The 19,018-nt window shown below is 40.6% G+C and overlaps 1 protein-coding gene across 1 annotated transcript in view; it reads right to left on the minus strand.

Annotated features, from left to right (window-relative positions):
- Positions 1–19,018, minus strand: part of DENND4A (DENN domain containing 4A) — a 74,097-nt gene that overhangs the window by 44,600 nt on the left and 10,479 nt on the right. Inside the window, exons 2-9 of the mRNA XM_084817479.1 lie at positions 18,502–18,831; positions 17,914–18,163; positions 15,102–15,171; positions 8,354–8,523; positions 6,169–6,410; positions 4,138–4,204; positions 1,630–1,688; positions 603–747 (exon numbers count right to left, since the gene is read on the minus strand). Of these exons, the coding sequence (XP_084673605.1) occupies positions 603–747; positions 1,630–1,688; positions 4,138–4,204; positions 6,169–6,410; positions 8,354–8,523; positions 15,102–15,171; positions 17,914–18,163; positions 18,502–18,809 (1,311 nt within the window). The 5' untranslated portion in view covers positions 18,810–18,831. The remainder of the gene's footprint in view (positions 1–602; positions 748–1,629; positions 1,689–4,137; positions 4,205–6,168; positions 6,411–8,353; positions 8,524–15,101; positions 15,172–17,913; positions 18,164–18,501; positions 18,832–19,018) is intronic.

Consider the following 19,018-nt stretch of genomic DNA (forward strand, 5'->3'; position numbering starts at 1 on the left):
TCCAATTTACTTCAGTGAAGCTTGTGCAGAAGAACTTTTTGGAGGATTGTGACCAAGTATTGTTGCAACAGTCTGAAAATGGATGAAAAGCAGGGGACAAAATGCTGAAGGGAAGATGGCAAACACTCTCAAGAGCCCATCTGCACAAACGCTCTTGGAAGGTAAATGCAGAACAAACAACATATTTAAAACATAACCCTCAGCATGGAATAGAGGCCGGAACCCAAGGAACGACTTCAGCTTATGCAAGGGGCTTGCACTAACTCAATGGAATTCTTGACTTTATTTCTTTGAACAATTGACCCTCATGCCATACCGCAAACTGCGTTTGAAACTCCCCCGCAGTTTGACATGCAGCTGGTGTTCAAGCAAACAGTCTAAAGCCCTTGGGTTCTCAGAATCTGTGGATCCTAGCCATAGTATCAAGTATACAGACCCATTCTAGCCATTTTACATTTGAATAAATAATGGCCTTCACTAAGACATTCTGAGGATAGACTTTAGTACTTAGAACCTGGACACTCTAGCACCAACTAGCTTTTATTTTTTCCTACAAAATACTTTTTAACTGGGTAACATTTCAAAAAACAAATGCTACTTACAGAGACAAGTGCTTCTGTTACACTGGTAAGGACAGAAGGTCGTAAAGAATGGATAAGGATTTTATGTTCAGTCACTGCAAACACAAGGAGAGTTACAGCATTCTCAGGTCCAAGGTTCTGCAGAAGGGCAGAAAACTTGCCACCACTATCATAGAAAAAGAAGAAGAACAGTGACGAATACTATTTATCTATTACACTGTTATGCCACCCGTCCTGCAAGGAACTATTTCATCCTTACAATAACCCTGTGAGGTAGATTATGCTGAGAGATTATCACTGGCCCACGGTCACCCAATATGCAGCCTTGCAGTTGAGCGGGATCTGAACCCAACTCTCCCTGCTTTCAGTTGAAAACCACGAACACTATACCACACTGGCTATTAAATAACATTTGTAAGTAACATTAAAATTACACAGCACTGAAAATAGGTAAAAGAAGCAACTTTTATTTGGTATTGCCACAACTCTTCTCCTTCATTTTCTTTTAAATAAAGTTGTGCATTGAAGTATGTAATGGCTGCGCTCAAACTTAATGATAAGAGGCAATTGCTGGCTTATCCTGGTTTAGTGTGAAGAAGCAGCTTGCTAGTGCATGCAGCTTCTTCACTCCTTTCACATGAGTGGATAAGACAACCAGAATGGAAAGCTTCACCTGCCATCCAAACCTGAGCCCCTGAATTGTTGCTTCCAACAAGCCGGGATTCGTAAGCCAACAACAAATTCTTGGCTTAGAAGCCTGGCTTGTTTGGGAGCCAGAAGCCACATTTGTATTTGGTAGTCTCACAAAACTTTCCATTTCTGGTTTGTTTTACATACTTGCATGAAGGGAACAAGGTGTTACAGGTTATTTAGAGTTCTTACTCTAAATAAGTTATGCTTCATAGTGAGAAAATATGTTTTAAAAAGGAGGAAACTAGTTCTTCTTACCCCCAAATGTTTTCTTGTTGTCTCATATCACTAATTTCTCAGTTGCCTCTCCCATCCTTCAGCTAACACATATATCACTTAAAAATAAGTTTTTACTTGCCTCAGTGGTAGAGGTGATGATATGGGCTGACTAAGAATCAGATTGTCATGAGGGGATAGCTATAAAAAATAAAAGCAGGTTTTTATTTTTACTTCAAGTTTTGGACATAAGATAATGTTTTGGACATTACTGAAGAAAAGTCTGCAAAAAAAATTAAAATCATTATCTGGTATTACAGAGCTAAACCACATATGAAAAATATAGCAGTGGTACACACAGGAAATGGTATACACAGGAAATAGTCATTAATTCATAGAAATAGTTCATAAATATCCGTACTATTTATTCCATTTTGACTTTACAATATTTGGAAAAGGGTGTTGGCATGTCAAGTAGATCTCACTATTACTGCAAGACAATTTCAGTAAACATCACCCCACAGAATACTGTTGCCATAGATAGGACAACTGGATTTTTAAGAATGCATCCCCCTAATATTAATGTTTTGAAGACAACTTAAATTGAAAAGTTTTGTTCTGACTCCAAAGCCTCAAGCAGTTTAACCTAGCACTGGTTTGTTTACTTGCACATTCTAACGAACTGTCTAAACAATTTAACGAGATATCCTCTTCTCAAAGCTTTCTTCAGAAAAATCCTCAAGAAGGCCCACAATTTATCCACAAATTATCAAAAAGCCTCTGGTTTAAGAAAAAGGTGCTCACAAATTCAGTGATGCATTAAAAACCATACAAATGGTAAGTTAAGGCACCTGCCTTAACTTCCTCACCATGTAAGCAGTAAACATGTTCTACAGCAAGGATGGGGAACTCCAGCCCATGCAGAGAACGTGACAGAGGAGCAAAGCCAGGTGAGTCCACTTCATCTGTCGGCTGCCTTGCCTTCCCCACATGGGGAAGGAATGAAGCCAGCGTCTCAGTGGGCTCTGAGACCCAGGCTTTCTCTAACTGAGAAAAGCCCATGTGGAGTGAAGCCAACATCCTCACCCGAGAAGCTGGCTGGCTGGAGAATTTCTTCAGCCAACACTTCGGTCTGGGGGCCAGGAAAAGCCTGTGTGGAGTGAAGCACGCTCCAATGGTGAGGCAGGGGACCTGATGACATCAGGGGGTGCCCTCTGATGTCATCTCGCATGTGGGGGGAGTATGTGTGGGGGCAATCTGACCCCTGAACCGGAAAAGGTTCCTCAACCCCTTTTCTACAGTCTCATATGTGTTCACGCTTGCAATTTAAGTCTCCATGCACCCATACTTTCCATTCTCAGGTGTCAACTGCATAGCAGCAAACAGCAGCTTCAGGGGACGGGGGAATTTTAATTGTGAAAATGACTCAGTGAGGAAGGATTATCCTCCTCCTGCCCTTATGCTGCAGATCCAATCTGCCCCCACCTTCGGTGGCTGCTACTTTATTAAAACTGCAGGAGATCCTATTCATTAGTCTCCCACATCACATCTAGTTTGTTCCAGTGAAACCTCATAACCTAAAGAATACACAATGGATTTACATCAATCCAATGACAGTAGACCCCTACAACAGCCTTAAATTTTAGACATGATTTAAACTGGCAAAAGAGAATGAACCTTCTGAGTGGACACAAAAATGATTGTAAAAGTCAGAAGCCCTCTCAAAGCATAATTTTTAAACTCCTGAAGCTCAGCCATTCTTCACAGTTCTTTTTTGTTCAGAGGATACCTCTCTTCATGCCAAATTTCATAATGATAGGACAAATGGTCTTGATTTACCAACTAATAGCATGTTCATGCTTTGTAGTAAAATTCTTTAAAAGCCACCTGCCTTAACTACACAACTACTCCTATGGGTTTTAGATAGATAGATAGATAGATAGATAGAGATAGACAGACAGACAGACAGACAGACAGACAGACATATTAAGGAGCTGGCACTCTGACAAACAATCCTGTGAATGAAAAATATCACTGTGCCCCTTAACCAAGATTTCTATTGCTACTTAAGAAAATAATGTAGGACAACTTTGTGCTCTTCTTAAGACACAGGCAACAGCCCCAGAGGTTTTAGATATTTGAAACAGACCAGAAAGTATCATCACAACTGTACACAACAGTGTGCTTGTTGGTAGGAGTTTCTCACATTTACATCTGCATCAACTATGTAAGGAAAAGTTCTACAACTATGGGCTGTTACTTAAACTAGATTACTTAAGTAATCTACTGTTACTTATTCTTATTTAAATAAATATCCTGCCTTTCCACGCTAGGAGCCCAAGGCAGCTAACTATAACAATATATAAATATACAATATTATTAGCAATAACATATAATTAGAAAAAAGTAAATCTAAAAAGATATTGTTCTCACATATCTCTTGAAGGCTGCAGCATCAAGTGGCAAACTGCATATGTGAATGAGTGACAGAAGACAGCTTTCATACCACCTCAGATGCATTGCTTTTGAATGGAATCAGTTCACACATTCACCAAAAAGTCATCATGAAGGGTAAACAAGTGATATATATGCATGTATGAACTTCCTCAAAATTGAATATCTGAATAGAAAAGGGTTAATTTACACTTACCTGGACCAAAATTCTTGGCCTCTGTGGAGATGGAAAAGGAACTTTATGCATAAAATGGGAAATGTGCCTAAGAAAGAGGAAATACCTATTTCAGCTTAATATAAACAATAAATTGAACTTGTTTATAGAATACATGATCTCAGTGGTCACACTTGCACAAAATGCTAAGCCAGAATTCTTCAAAATCTTTGCTTAGCGTTCATGAGCAAGTGTGCTAGTTCATGCTGCCTGATTGCTCCCACTTGGCTCTTCCTACAAGCAGGATCAGTAACCAGGACCTTACAAAAGCTTAGTGTTACATCTAAACCCAGACCCTGGCTTGTTGTTCCTCTAACAAGTCTGAATCTGGAAGCCACTTCAAACCCTGACTTCAAACTCTGGCTAGTCTGGTTAGCTGAGCTGCTCCCACTTGCAGGAGGAGCCAATTCTGAAGAATTTTGGCTTAGTGTTTTGTGCAAACACAGCTTCTGTGTGAAGATACTGCATCCAGCATGTGACAAGAATCAAATGAAACCATTTTTCAGCCAGTTGGCTCTATTCAATTGTGTTGGTTTACTTCTGTACAGTTTCCCAGAATGACCCTGCCTGATCCATGGAGGCACAAGGAATAGGGCTAAACTGTGGAGGATAACCTAGCAAATAAATTAACCAAAGCCCCAAAATATTTGTATTAGGCTGCCTGCCTGCCCTTGCTTTTGCCACACACATTTGTGGCACACTGGTGGCCTGAAAAAGGACAGGGGGAGACCCAAATTGTCTTCCAACTTAAAAAAGCGCCCATGCTTGAATTCCTTGAAGTGATCCTTACTTACCACAATGAGCATTTACAAACTTGGGAAAAATTGTGCAGTTGACTGAACTTTCTGTAGTTCTAGGAACCTAGTTGAAAGGGCCTAGATGGGGCAGGCAGTGAACAGTGTCTCAAGTAAGACAATAAACCAAGCCCTGGGTTCCCGCTTCCTGGGGAGCCTTCTTTGAGCCTGTCATGTGATGGAGCATGGAGGGAGCAAAGAGAACCCTCCTCTTTTGCTAGGGGCTTACTAACCTGGCTCACTGTCTGGCCATGATGTAACTCAAGCCCCACTTCACGACCCAATCAGCTGTGCCAGCTGGCTTCTGGGGGTGGGGCTTTGGGGCAGACATGGGGGAGAATTTTCTCCCTCTTGTCTGCTTCCAGATCATGACTAGGAGACCTGGCCTGCGCTTCATCCATTGCCATCATTACATTAGAACCCACACAATGGTTTGTGATCCCAAAAGTACAAGGGAGCCACGTTTCAAAGCTGCTTGCCTGCTTTCATTTTCTATTCATTCAGCGTTCCAGTCTCTAGATGCAGTGGTCTCTAGAGGTGTGACAACAGCTGGAACTATGGTTTTTCAACTGATACCAAAACTTAGGGTAAAGCAGAGGTGGGGGGAGTTGAGACAACTTGTCTCACACCAAGGTGCCTGGCAGCCAACTTTAGGGCCTCACTGCCTGCACCACCAGCACTCTGATCCTTTAGCAAAGCAGGCAGATTTAGCTCTATGGATCAAGGGTGCCTTCTAGGCTGCAGCTCCAGTCTGGATACAGTCAACTGAGGCCTTATAAAGACCTTATATCCAGGTCAGCTCTTCAAGCATGGTTTGGTACTATGTGAACAAGCCTGGAATGAGCCTCTGGTTTACAATCCTGGTTTGCAAAGTACAAACAACAGTTGCCAGCTCAGATGAAACAGTAAAATATGCTTTGCTGCAAACCAACAAACAAGAGAGAGAATTATAGAATACAAAGGGAGACAGAGTATGCAAGCCTGAGGCTTATTCCAGGCTTGTTCACATGGTTTGGCATTACATCTAAACTAACCCAAAGTTACTTTTAACTCTGGTTTGATGTGGTGTCTAAATCAAGCCAGTGACAGCAGGCAGGGAACTCAGTTACTTACTGGTTGGATGGAATGTATTTTCATTTGTGACAAGCCACCCTGAATCAATAATACTACAGTAACACTGAATCTGATGAAAAATGAAAAAATATCCCACAGAACTTACTTCTCAATAGGCAGGACATGCGGACCAGAGATGGAATAACGATACAGAAAAGTTAGAAATTTCTTGAAAGCATCGAAGAATGGCCAGTGAGAAAGCAGACAGATGCATTTATTAGTCTGGACTGTTTTAGAGCTGGAAAACTTCCCATCAGGAGTAGCCATGAACCCCAGCTGCAATTTCTGCTTTTCTGTGAGATTTTCCTCAGAATATGTTTCATAGAACTGAATAGCAGCACCATAGACCTGCAAATAACAATAGACTTAATTTAACCAAATACTCATTCTGCATCTGTCAAATGTTCACTTCAGACCCAAGGTAAGGGACTCCAAAAGACATAGGTTTCTCAGATAGTTTTACTTTAATGTACTGCACTTCTTGAAATAAATATAATGAACACACATTTAGCAACTCAAGAGAAATAAATATACAAGTAAAGGTCTTACAAAAAGTTTCTTCCATGCATGCAGCATTAAAGCTTCAGACAAATGAGCAAGGCACATGGACAAATACTGTACAGCAAAGGTGGGGAGCCCAAAATATCTCTGGCAGCAACACCCCTTCGATCCCCAACAGTTCTCCATGAGAGGTGGAGGCCCTGCAGAGCTTTCAAAAGGTGTCTTAGGGAGGAAGGAAAGCAGGCAAGAGAAGAGCAGATCCAGCATTCAAAATGTGTTCCTGCCCATGCAGGGAGAGGAGGGTACTTTGAAAGCATGGATTTGGATGAGATCTATGCTTTTAAAAGGTGTCTTGTGCACATATGTCTAGCTATACACACACAGAACATATATCAGACTCAGCCAAAGCCTGAAGCCCAAGCTGAATTGACCCTCTTCAAACTATTTCTGGGGCTTCCCAAGGTGAAACATGCTTATCTATAAACCGATCAGAACCAAAGCTGGACCCTGCATGGGACTTCATTCCCAATTCTACTTTGAAAAACAGGCAGTGTCTCCAAAAACAGTGTCTTTTGTGAGGAGGGGTGTGTGTTAATGACTGACAGGTCTACCTTCTAATCATGGGGCACATTTTACCAGGGAATCTCCAATCACTGTGCTTTGGAGGAGGGCAAGGATGGGACCATGAGAAGGACATTCTTCCAACACTGCCAGGCTTCACTATGAAAAAAGCTTTAAACTGGTTTTCAATCATCATAACTCCCTAGCCCCTGAACCTATCCTTCTGAAACTTTGCAGGTTTCTTGCTAGGAGACACCTGTATGATTTGTGCCGTTTTCATACAAATTGCCCAAAAAACCACAGGGGGAGAGAAAGGGAAGTGAATTACTCCCTCCCCCTAGTTGAGGATTCTTCTTTCACATGAAACGCTGCACCTATCCTTCTGAAATGCTGCAGTTTTCTTACTTAGGGCCACCTCTATGTTGTCTGTCATTTTCAAAACAATGGTCCACCAAGAACATTGGGGGATAAGCGCATCCTTTTTTCAAGATTCTGAAAATGTAAAGACTGATCTTGCACAAGATTCCCTGCAACTATTCATCTGCAACTTGGCAGGCTTGATCCTCTCACAAGGGGCTATTCCTGCATATTTCATCCAATTCTGCCATGAAATAAAAACGTTATTGGGAGTTCCCGTAAAATATCTATGTATTTATAAAAAGGTGCATAGCACAAAATACAGTTTTTCTCAAATTTGGCAGTTATAATCTCCTCCTAAGGGGCTACTATGCCTGCAAATTTCATCCACTTCCAACAAACAGAAAGAAGATGTAGCCATTTTTTTTTTTTATTTCCCACAATAGTCAATGGGAGGCACAACACCTTGGATTTCTGGAGCTTGACTCAGGTTTGGTACCCAAATCGAAGCAGATAGCCTCCTAATCAATCTGAGCAGAACAGGGCCATTTTCTGAAGCGCCAAATTGGGGTCCCAGTCAAATTTTGTGCATGCCTCTAGTGTGTGTGTGTGTGCATACAGGAGAGAGAGACAGACAGACAGAATGAATATGGGTTGTTGTGAGGGTGTGTGTGAGTGAGTGAGAGAGAGAGAGAGAGAATGATTTTAAATCAGTTTAAGTTTAGCATTTAGTCTACTATTAAACACTGGGTGGAGTCATTTCGGGAACAGCTTTCAAGACTTTCAGCTTTTCTGATTAACTGATCAAACTCAGAAAAGTGAAAGTATAAGCTGTACTTGAAAATTGTGGTGAGTGGTAAATTTATCCATACCTTTTCAGCTGAAGCTCCAGTTAGTACAAATGTAGAAAATACTGGGAGGGGATATTTGCTATTAGATGGCCAACATTCAATTGTTGCACCCATTGGGAGGCAAAAAAGTGGTACTGATTCTGGTAAGGGAAAAGAATCATAGTCGTCTTCTGGATATCTACATATTAGACCTAGAGAAAGCAATTTTTCATGTTACTTAAAGACATGAACTTTACTGTGCATATTAGAAAAAATAGGGATGTATATGTAATATATTGAACTATTAACCATCATGTAACTAAACAGTTTGTTTTTCATTTCTCTGTTTCCCTGCTTAACAGTACAATATTATACATGTCTATTCAGAAGTAAGTCCCATTGAGTTAAATGTATCTAATTCCCAGGCTATAGGATTGCAGCCTAAATGTTTTACATCAGCTATAGTTTAACTGTATTCCTTGAACTTTACAAGAGAGCCAATGATCCTGTTCGCATGTAACACTCAATTCCTGGGTTGTTTAATGGAGGAAAACACTATCATCATCGAGGATAAGGCTGTCAATGGCTACTAGTCCTGATGGCTATATACTACCTTCAGTGTCATAGGCAGTATACCTCTCAGTGCCAGTTGCTAGGGAACATGAGTGGGAGGGTGCCATTGCACTCACGCCCTACTTGTGGGTTGCCCACTGGCAGCTGGTTGGCCTTGTGTGAACAGAATGCTTTAGTAGATGGACTAGAAGAGCATGGCTCTTCTTATGTTCTTAGAAATTGGTGGGGGGTCATGGGAGTGAACAAGTGCACCACTCGCTACTTCTGTTTTCAGTGTCTGAACCCAGGAACTCTGGGTTATTTTAGCGGTTAAACAACCCAGACTTAACCCAACAACAATCTGTGGGTGATTGTTGGCTTAATTCTCAGTTGTTTAACCCCTAAACAACCCAGAGTTCCTGGGTTTGGACATCACAAAACAGCCGGGGGGGCATTCCTGGGTTGTTAATTGAAAACAGAAGTGATGAGTGGCACACTTGCTCGCTCCCCCACCAATACCAAGGGTTAAACAACCCAGGAATTGAGTGTTACATGTAAACCAGGCGAATATCACAAAATTAAGGGAAAACTATACATCTGAGGTCTAATAAACAATTACGTTCTTAATTCAACATTAGCACAAAATTCAGCATTTCAACAATATTCAAAAATTTAAAAACAACAAAACCTAAAATACTTTTAATTAAGCACCACAGTAGACATTTAAACTCTTCCCCAACCAGCACAAATAAGGACAATTCAAAACTCCAGATAGTTAAATTATTGACTGTAAAGTGAACTTTATTTATATCTCTCAATAAAATATTTTGAATAATGGAATCTTACAGTTGGAAGGGACTTAGAGGTCATGTAGTCCACGCCCCTGGCCAATGCAGAATGCAGCTACAGCATCCCTAACAGATGGTCATCCAGCCTTAAATGGATGGTTCCTAGGCAGTGATGCAGCTAAATAATTTTAGACTCTGAACTGAATGGTCTTGTGTTGGGCCCCCATTAAATGGCCATGTGTATTACTGCAGCGGTGAAGCACACAACTAACATTTCTCTTCCCCCTCCCCTCCACTACCATCCCATGCTTTACAGCTGCTTCTACATTCCTGTTATGTTAGCAAAATAAAAACAAAACAAGACTGTTCGCCAACCCTGATAACAGAAGAAATACTCTAAGCATGTGCAATTTCACATTTGAAACTCACTTATACTATAATGTCATCATGACTACAGGAATAAAATGGAGTTTCCTTCTGCTGCCCTGTTGGTAAACACATTTACTTGGGCATAAGCACCATTTTGTTGTAGAAGAAGAAAATATACATTTAAAGCAAAAATAATAAAATGAGCACCTGCAACCACGTACATGACCAGCCAGCTGCCTCTTAACTGTAATGTGTTTTCTAAAAATAATAGGAAGGACACTCTAGTGCATAGCATCAGCCCAAGTAGGTCCCAGCATGCTCATGCCAATCCAAGCACTGGCCCCCTCTGGGCTGTGAGGGCCCGGGACTTTGGCCCCAAGGTCGAGCCCTAGCTGCACCACTGCTCCTAGCACTGCTAATTAGAAGGTTTTGTGCAGCTATTCCATCTTTTTCTCCTTAACACATTTTCTACAGTAAGAGAAAAGACAGAAGAAGCAGGGGGGAAACACAGGAGGGTTACGATGTCATCTAGACCTTCTGTAATATTCCATGAATGAGGCAGAGTGACAACATGATAAAGCTTCATCTGGAAGCACTCCAAGTCTGTTCCATCTTCTGCATGACAGCCCTTCAGATATTTGGAAAAAGCTATCACGTCTCCCCTTAATCTTCTGTTGTCTAGGATCAACAGACACAGCTCCTTCAACCATTCCTCATAGGACTTAGTTTCTAGACCCCTCATGATCATGATCATCTTCTTCTGGATGCACTCCATTTTGTCAATGTCCTTCTTTAAATGTGGTGTCCAGAACCAAACACAGTACTCCAAGTGCGGCCTGACTCATGCAAAATACTATTTTGGTATTTTTACCAAGTGGTACTATTGCTTCTCGTATTCTGGACACTATACTTCTGTTAATGCAGCCTGAGACTGCATTACCTTGTCTAGCAGCCACAATGCACTGCTGGCTCACGTTTGGCATGATCAACTAGGCTACCTAGATCCTTTTCACATATACCACTGCCAAGCCAGGTCTCCTTCATCCCATACTTGTGCTTTTCACTTTTTTTGTACCTAAATGTGACATCCTCTGGACACAAGGGAGCTGGTCCATGGGCCCTTCCTGGAGAACTAGAACCTAACGAGACGGGACCCTCATGACACCCTCCTGTAACTGAGCCCTCTGCCTGCTCCATTAATGCAAGAGCCTTGTCATCTGAAGACAAGGCTCCAAGGTCCTGGACCATGACACTCTGTTGAATTTCATCTTGTTTTGGCCCAGCATTCCAGCCTTTCAAGGCCATATTGAATCTTGATTCTATATTCCATGGTGTCATCTGCAAATGTGATAAGCATCTTCCTCTATGCCTTCATCCAATCCATTTATAAAAATGTTGAACAGTGCAGGGCCTAGGACAGAACCTTGCAGCATACCACTGCAGGCCTCCCTCGAAGGTGACTGAAAGCCACTAGAGCGCTTGTTGGGTATGGCTGTTCAACCCGCTTCAGACAGTAGTATCATCCAGGCTACATTTTACCATCTTGTAAAAAAAGATGTCATGGGAGATTTCATCAAATGCTTTGCTGAAAGAAATACATACTATGTCTGTGGCATTCCCATGATCTACGGACAAGTAACTTTATTTTTTTTTAAAGGAGATGATGCTGACCTGTCTCTAATTTTCTGGATGCTTTCAACACCCGCCCTCATCTTGTTTACTCTCCTTTTTTGAAGTTGAACCTAATTCCCCTTGTGGAAGAAGACCATGGCAAAATAGGAGTGAATTTGCTTGAGTTCATTCATTTCTGATGTCAATAAATTGGGGGATATCTTTCTCAGTTGTCAGCAAGGTACCAGGGAGAATATAAAATAAATTCTTCTTTATTCAGGAAGGCTTTCAGTTGCTGTATTTGATTCAGTTTTTACTGAGGCTTGGCTGTTCTATATTCAGATTTTTGTGTGTTTTATGGCTGCTCTTTTAATCTGTTTATTCTTTTGATGTGTATTATTTTTGTATCACCATCATCCCCTCTAATACCAAACTTGGGTGGTCCTATGCCTATCAACTTGGAAACAAAACAGGGCCACCCAAAAATAGGATAATGGTTTCTGCACACACCCAAGTATGCAGAAGTATATTACTTTGTAAATTAAAAGAAAAGGAGATTTAAAAATAAAACAGCCTGACAAAGACCTATGCTCAGTGGTTTCCATAACTAATGGAATGTTGAGGGTAGCTGAGACAAAGAATGTTGCATGTCAAACAGCTTCTAAGTATCCTTGAGCAGGGAGAAATTAGGAACAGGCCAAAGCATTAAAAACCACCTGTACCTCCTATATGGGGAGATTTCAAAAGCAAGGAAAACGAACAGCTTTTTGTTTGACATATAGTTATAAAACATTCAGGATTGGGGCTGGCAGCCAGTCCCAAACCTAGGGCCTTTATATAACACAGCAGGGGAAGTTTGCAAGAGGATGGCGGGGGGGGGGGGGGAGGTGTGTCCCCCCCCCTCCGCCTCCTGAAATCTCCATCTAACTACAAACCCTGAACAGATCTATATGGATCTTCTTCCAGGCTGGCTAGAGCTCTGAACAGAAACACACATTTTAGGGCAAGGAATACTCTTCATAATTTTCTTGCAAGTCCTCACTTATTTCTCCTAATACCGAACTTGAGTAGTCCAGTGCCTACAAGTTTGGCAGCAAGCAGAGCCATCAGTGCCAGCTCCAGGTTTTGGAGGGCCCGTGGGCAACTCATCCTCAATGGGTCCCCTTCCTCAGTGAGTCTGCCTTCTCACCACCATTGTCACCAGCTGCTTCTTCTCCTCTCATTGCTACCACTTGCTTGCTTGATGGGCAGAGAACCAGTGAGCAAGTACACAGAGGTATCTACTGCTCCTCCTTCTCACCACTACCGTTGTCTGGACCAGAGCAAGAGCCACGTAAGCAAACAAGTTGCAGTGGTGAAGAGGAGAAATGACTCCAAGGAGCACTCGTCAGTGTGCCCCTGCTGGGGTATGGGCAGCCGTGACCACAGCCCTGAGGGCCCTCCAGAAAGAACACAGTAATTTCTGCATACTTGTAGGGCTCTGCAGGTATGCCGAAAAACGTTACTTTGTAAATTAAAACAACCAGGTTTTTTTTTAAAAAAACCCAACCCATTGCTTGACAAGGACCCTTTCTCTTTAGCATCCAGAACATATGGACCATTGAGGGTGTTCTTTGAAATGGGGAAAAAGTGGAAGAGGGAGTGAGGGAACTGGTCTGATTGAGACCCTAAAATTTGGAGGTGGACATTAGGGTCAGGGAGATACGTGACGTGAGTTTTTAAAAATGCCCTCTCCATGCTATATGGGGAAGTTTCAGGAACAAGGAAAGAAAAAACACCCCTTTTCCATTTCCCACGGTCCAGAAACCTCCAACTCCTCTCCCACTGCATATATAGTAATAAGGTGCTGATGTTTGAGGCTGGCAGCCAGTCCTGAATTTGAGACCCTTAATATTGTATAGCACAACTGGGGAAGTTTGGAGTTTCCCATTTCCATTCCCCCTTCCTAATACTTCCCCTGCCCCATGGCAAGGCCCCAAACAGTGCTACAAGACTCCTGCTTCTGGCTGGCTGAAGCTCTAAACAAAAAACTCCTGTTAGTGGCTGGGAACACACGGCAACATTTTGTAAACTAATCCTTTGGATTCGTTGGTGGGGAAATGTTTGAAATAAATAAAACATGTAACATAAAATGAGCAATGTTTCATTATTTGACGTTGTGAAGTTAGTAAGACATCAACATGAATAACAGTATTTGTGCCATATTCCATTTCACAATACAGAAATCACCATGAAAATATGAACAGGATAATGAAAACTAAATAGAAAGAAGACCAAATCCATTTCATATACTGACTGAAAGGAAAATAGAAAAGGGTGGAACAGAGGAAAGTGCAATGGTAGTCTGGCTAGAATTTTATTATTGTAAATTTCTTTGAGATAGCGGATTACTGGTCTGTGAATCCTGGCTAAGACTGAGGGCAAGGGCAGCTTTTTAAAGTGACAATTGGATAGCAGGAAGTGAAAAAGCAAGACACCCACCCTTCATGCACTACCAGTTTTAAAGAGACAACTGGAGAGGCAGTGAAAAAGCAAGTCACCTACCCCCCATTGACTACCATTCTGAAGCATCTAAAATTCCATCTATCTCCAAAAATGCTTAATATATCAACTTTCCCTCCATGATGCTCATCAGAACAGAAGACATGGAGTTATCCCGCTAAACTACCAGAAGAATCTTGAGAGGTAAGCTAACAGATGGTGCTTTGCCTAAGGCCACTCCACAACCATAAGCAGCAATTTTAACCCAGGTCTGCCCTAATCTATATTCAGCACTCTATCTACTGCACCACATTGGTTCTATTACAAGTGGCATTGCTAGTTTTACTTATTCTATAGCTCTTCATCAACCAATGCAATCCTATTTCCCCAACAACAAAATCAGACAAAGTAACCTGACATTTTCCTCTGCCTGTTCAGTAGACTGCATACTGTATACAAACCTATTAAATAGTGCTGCATCCATTTCTGCTGGGCTTGCCCAGGCAAGCTCCTGCAAAAAAGAGGCTGTGCTTCTGTACTTGGCAGATTGTACCTGTGTGCCTTCAGAGTATCCCAATTAACTGAGTCAGTTGTTGTTTTTTACATAAGCATAGATATGACAGACCAACCCCACATGGTGCTATATTTAAAAAAACACTACTGGAACTCCCCTTAGTTTCAAAGTGGTTTGCTATGGGGGAGGGCGGGGATGAGTGGGGAGAAGTCCAAAGTTCTCTTGGGCCCACAGAACTAAGTGCATGGTTTGGATCCTGGCCATAGTAAATTAGAGCCTTTTAAAGTGCCATAACATTCTTGGTCTTCTTGATATTACAGAATTCACCTCTTAAGGCGTTAGGACTGGGGCCTTATGTGAATGTAAATCAGATTAAAGCTTCCATAAAAGAATTATAAATATAAAAATGAAATTTGAAGTAAAAGCTTCTTCTACTACATGTGACCAATAAACACTTTAAAAACAAACTGCTTACCAGCTTTATATGATATGGTGTTTGTTTTTGCCACAGACTTCTTATAACACAAGTACACTGCTGAGCCCCACTGCAAATGAAGGGTAGAATAGATAAATTAATTTACTCAGTAATACAGAAATACAGAGTGCAGTGCCATAAGGAGAGGGATAAACAAACCTGATAAGAACTTGTATGAAGTCAAATGTTGCTTCTTTAAAATCAATGTAATTATTGTAGTGAATAATGGAAGTACTCGTGTATCAGATGAAAGAACTTGACTCATAAGGTAATAACCTATTTTCCTGGGTGAGCCCTTTTACTTGATTCATGCTGATGTTTAAGTCTTTTATAACCATGCTTGAATCTCTTAACCTGTAATTTTTCACTCTATAACCTCTTTTTAGCACAAATGTTATACGATTTCATAATTTCTGCAGTAACTTCTTAGTATTGCTGGCAATATGTCTAGGTAAATCAAAATTTATAGTATTCCACTAAATGTTACCATAAATTCTAAATTCAAATGCAGAGAAGAATTGAAGAGAAAGGCTATCAATAACTATCTGCAGAACAGAGATGCATTTGGAATGCAAAGAGGTTGCTTTCATGCATTACATGAACCACAGTATGTATAATAAATGAAATATGTGTGGTTTTGTAGTGAGATCAGCTCTAATATAAGTTTTACTATGGCTAAGTCTAGACATCACTGATACCAGAGAAATGAAGAGGAAATTTCTCACGGATTTCAATGGTGCCTACGAAGACTTCAATTTCCATGAAAACTTGTGAAGCTCCCACAAGTGAAAATCTTAAAACCCATTTTCATGAAAAACAAGCTCTGCTCAGAAAATGCATACAAAGTTTGAAAACCCCTGAATTCTAAAATCTTACAAATGTCATAATCTGAGAATATATTATTCTGTAACCACCTTATTGTAAGAACTGCCTTCTGGGTGAGCCTGTCTTTCTTGGTACTTTGCCTTTTACAGGGATCTCGTATTAGATAGTCTAGAGGAGGCGACAGACTAGACCACTTATCTGTAACTATCCTTCTCTGGACCATCTAGTTTAGAGTACTGTGAGAGTGCTGAGAAAGATGGGCAGATCCAAAATGGGCATTCTTATAATAGAATAGTATGACATTTTCAAACTATGAAGACTGGGAAATCTATGGAACCTAGAACCTGTTACAATAGTTATGTAAAACCAACATTCTGAAATCTTTGGGTTACAAGAAATAGAAGCCCTTTGAAGTCACTTAATCGAAAAGTATCAACATACTATTGAATGTGAACATTTATCTTCAGGAACAGTAAGCAAGCTCTTATTTATTATGGGAACTTTGTCATAAGCTAACAGGCCCATCTATATACATGTTTTCATTTCTAGCATAGTTTACAGGCACTATAATATGTATATTCTTGTATACAATAATCACTCGATGAAGGAACAACGTTCTAAGTGTCTATGAGAAATTCTATTATAACAACGTTGCACTTTGGAAAAATCTAGATATAGGCCAGAGGACATATAATCTCCATTATCCTGTATATTACTGTCTTCTAGAAGTACCAGTTTAAGAGAGATATTTGTAAAATGTGGAATTATGATTCTTTGCGCTGTAAGTCTTAATTATGCTCACAGCTCAATTGTAAGTGTATTTAAAGACAGATAAACTGATGTCCAGATTTTGACTTGTTTTTCCTTGTCACCAGAATTGTGCCTCTGCCCAAAACACACATGATTCTATTTTTCAAGGAAGTGACGTAAACCACATTTTAGTCATTCAGAAACAGCACTATAGACCAGTGAGATAAAGGCAATGCTTCAGTTTAACACACATGAGGACTTGGTTGGCCCCATGGGAAACACTTTCAAAAAATAAAATACTAAACCACATGACAATGATTTGATCCCACAAAAACCAAAACTATGGGAGAGAGATGCACATTGACTGCACATGCCACACTGCAGTTGATTCATCTACTTTCTACTTAGTCCATATTATGACCAGAAATCCATTTCATCCTCTTTAGCTTTTAATTTAAATACCCTACTTATAACCAAGTAATGGTGCCCTATATATTTTTTGTACAACAAAGTGTTCATATAGGAAATTTCCATTTCCTACAGAAGCAATTAACTTCTGGCAGAATGAATTGGTCTTATGTTAAACCAATAAACACTTGGAAGACCTCTTATACATTATATGAACAATTAATACTTTGACAATGAGTAGCAGGAATACTTAAAGAAAGGGAACCTTTAATCACATTCCTTGGATCTAGACAAGGGTAAACTGACAGAAACTGATTTGACAAATATTTTTTGTGTTGGATATATTAGCCATGATAGCAACAATAATGGAACATCCATGCTCATGGACAGCATACTTCTCATTATCAGATGCATGAGACAAACAATGCAGGTCAACTGTCATCATTGTACTCTGGTTGTGAGCTTCGAGAGGCACATGATTATTTTTGGACTAGATGGGCCTCAATCTGAACCAGCCAAGCAATTGTTAATAAGTTTATGTTCTTACATTAGGGCTTCACAAATAATTTCATAATAAGCGTATTGCATTGTATTTATAACATTCGCCATACAGCAAAGAGCACAGAGCTCTGCAACACAGCAAAGAATCCTGCAACAGAATACTGGTAGTCCATTGCTCATAAGAAACACGAAGAACAAAATCACTTGGGCCCTACGGTATCTTTAAGGAGAACAAGACTAATTAGAAATAATTCTAATACTCTAACTCTGCTACAAACATTATCAATCCACTGAACAGTATTTGCTACAAATCCAGAAGTCATCTTACCATACTATTGTTCAGATTCTTGTCAACCTTGCAGAATGTATGGGGTGGAGTCTCTCCCTTACTTGGTATAATTATGCATATGTCTGTGACAGCCAAGGTATTCTGTGCCATGTTCTCCAAGGCTCTTCTGTATGTGATGTATACTTTTTGTGATGAGGCACCACCACTGATATTTGCAGGGCGGCCATACGGAGTGGCTTGAATGATTTCACAACCCTGTTTTAATCTCTCTTTTCCATCATATAAAACCCTAGACAGAAAACAAACCCAAAAGCGTAAGTATTTAGAAAAGCATTAAGATCTGAAGCAGCACTGAAAGTTGGATAAACAGTATTAGGATCTGAAATAACAATAAACTCCAGATCCACCAATAAACCAGCAGATCCCACCCTGGCTCTACCCCTGAGTTGCCAGATCCTCCAGGTTTCATCCCTGATCCACCAGGTTCTTTCCTGATTCTGTCTCCTAGCAATATCTCCTAGCAATATCTATTGGGCCAATATTTTTGAAATCAATAGCTCTACTCATTACTAGTGCTATTTGATTAACTAAAAACCACCAACAGTAATATTATTCAAAATTACTTACCCCAGATCAGTAAGTGGGGGCTTGTCCCTTCCTCTCCTGTAGCATAGGTATATTTGTGGTCCCACAAGGCTGCCATTGTTGAGATCTGCTGACAGTCCTGATGGAGTTACGTCTATGCACTTGTATCCATGAGGAACCTCCTCCCCCAGAGATTTAATTATCACTGCCACATCTGTGATTGGTTCTTTTGGTTTTGCATGCTTGTGACAAGCATCATTGAAGTGGATTTCCTCCTCTAGTGGTTTTGAAATATCAGTCAGTCCTGCCACAACAAAGTAGTCAGCAACACGAGCTCCTCTGTCTTCCATCTTCCATCACAGAAAGTTCAAGCTGGCAAGGGACAAAGTGGAATATGAGAAACTTGAATATTCAGGACTCTCTTTTAAAACCAGCAACATCAAGAGTACACTGAAAAAGCATTACATTTTTCTGTGATGAGTTTGCCATGTCCTGTTCTATGTAAAACAGACTTTTCTCTATAATGGAATGAGAACATGCATGGTTTCCAGTATTCAGT

Source organism: Heloderma suspectum, chromosome 11, assembly GCF_057233095.1.
Source record: "Heloderma suspectum isolate Gila_16-S chromosome 11, 16-S_ref, whole genome shotgun sequence".
In the NCBI taxonomy this organism is placed as follows: domain Eukaryota; kingdom Metazoa; phylum Chordata; class Lepidosauria; order Squamata; family Helodermatidae; genus Heloderma; species Heloderma suspectum.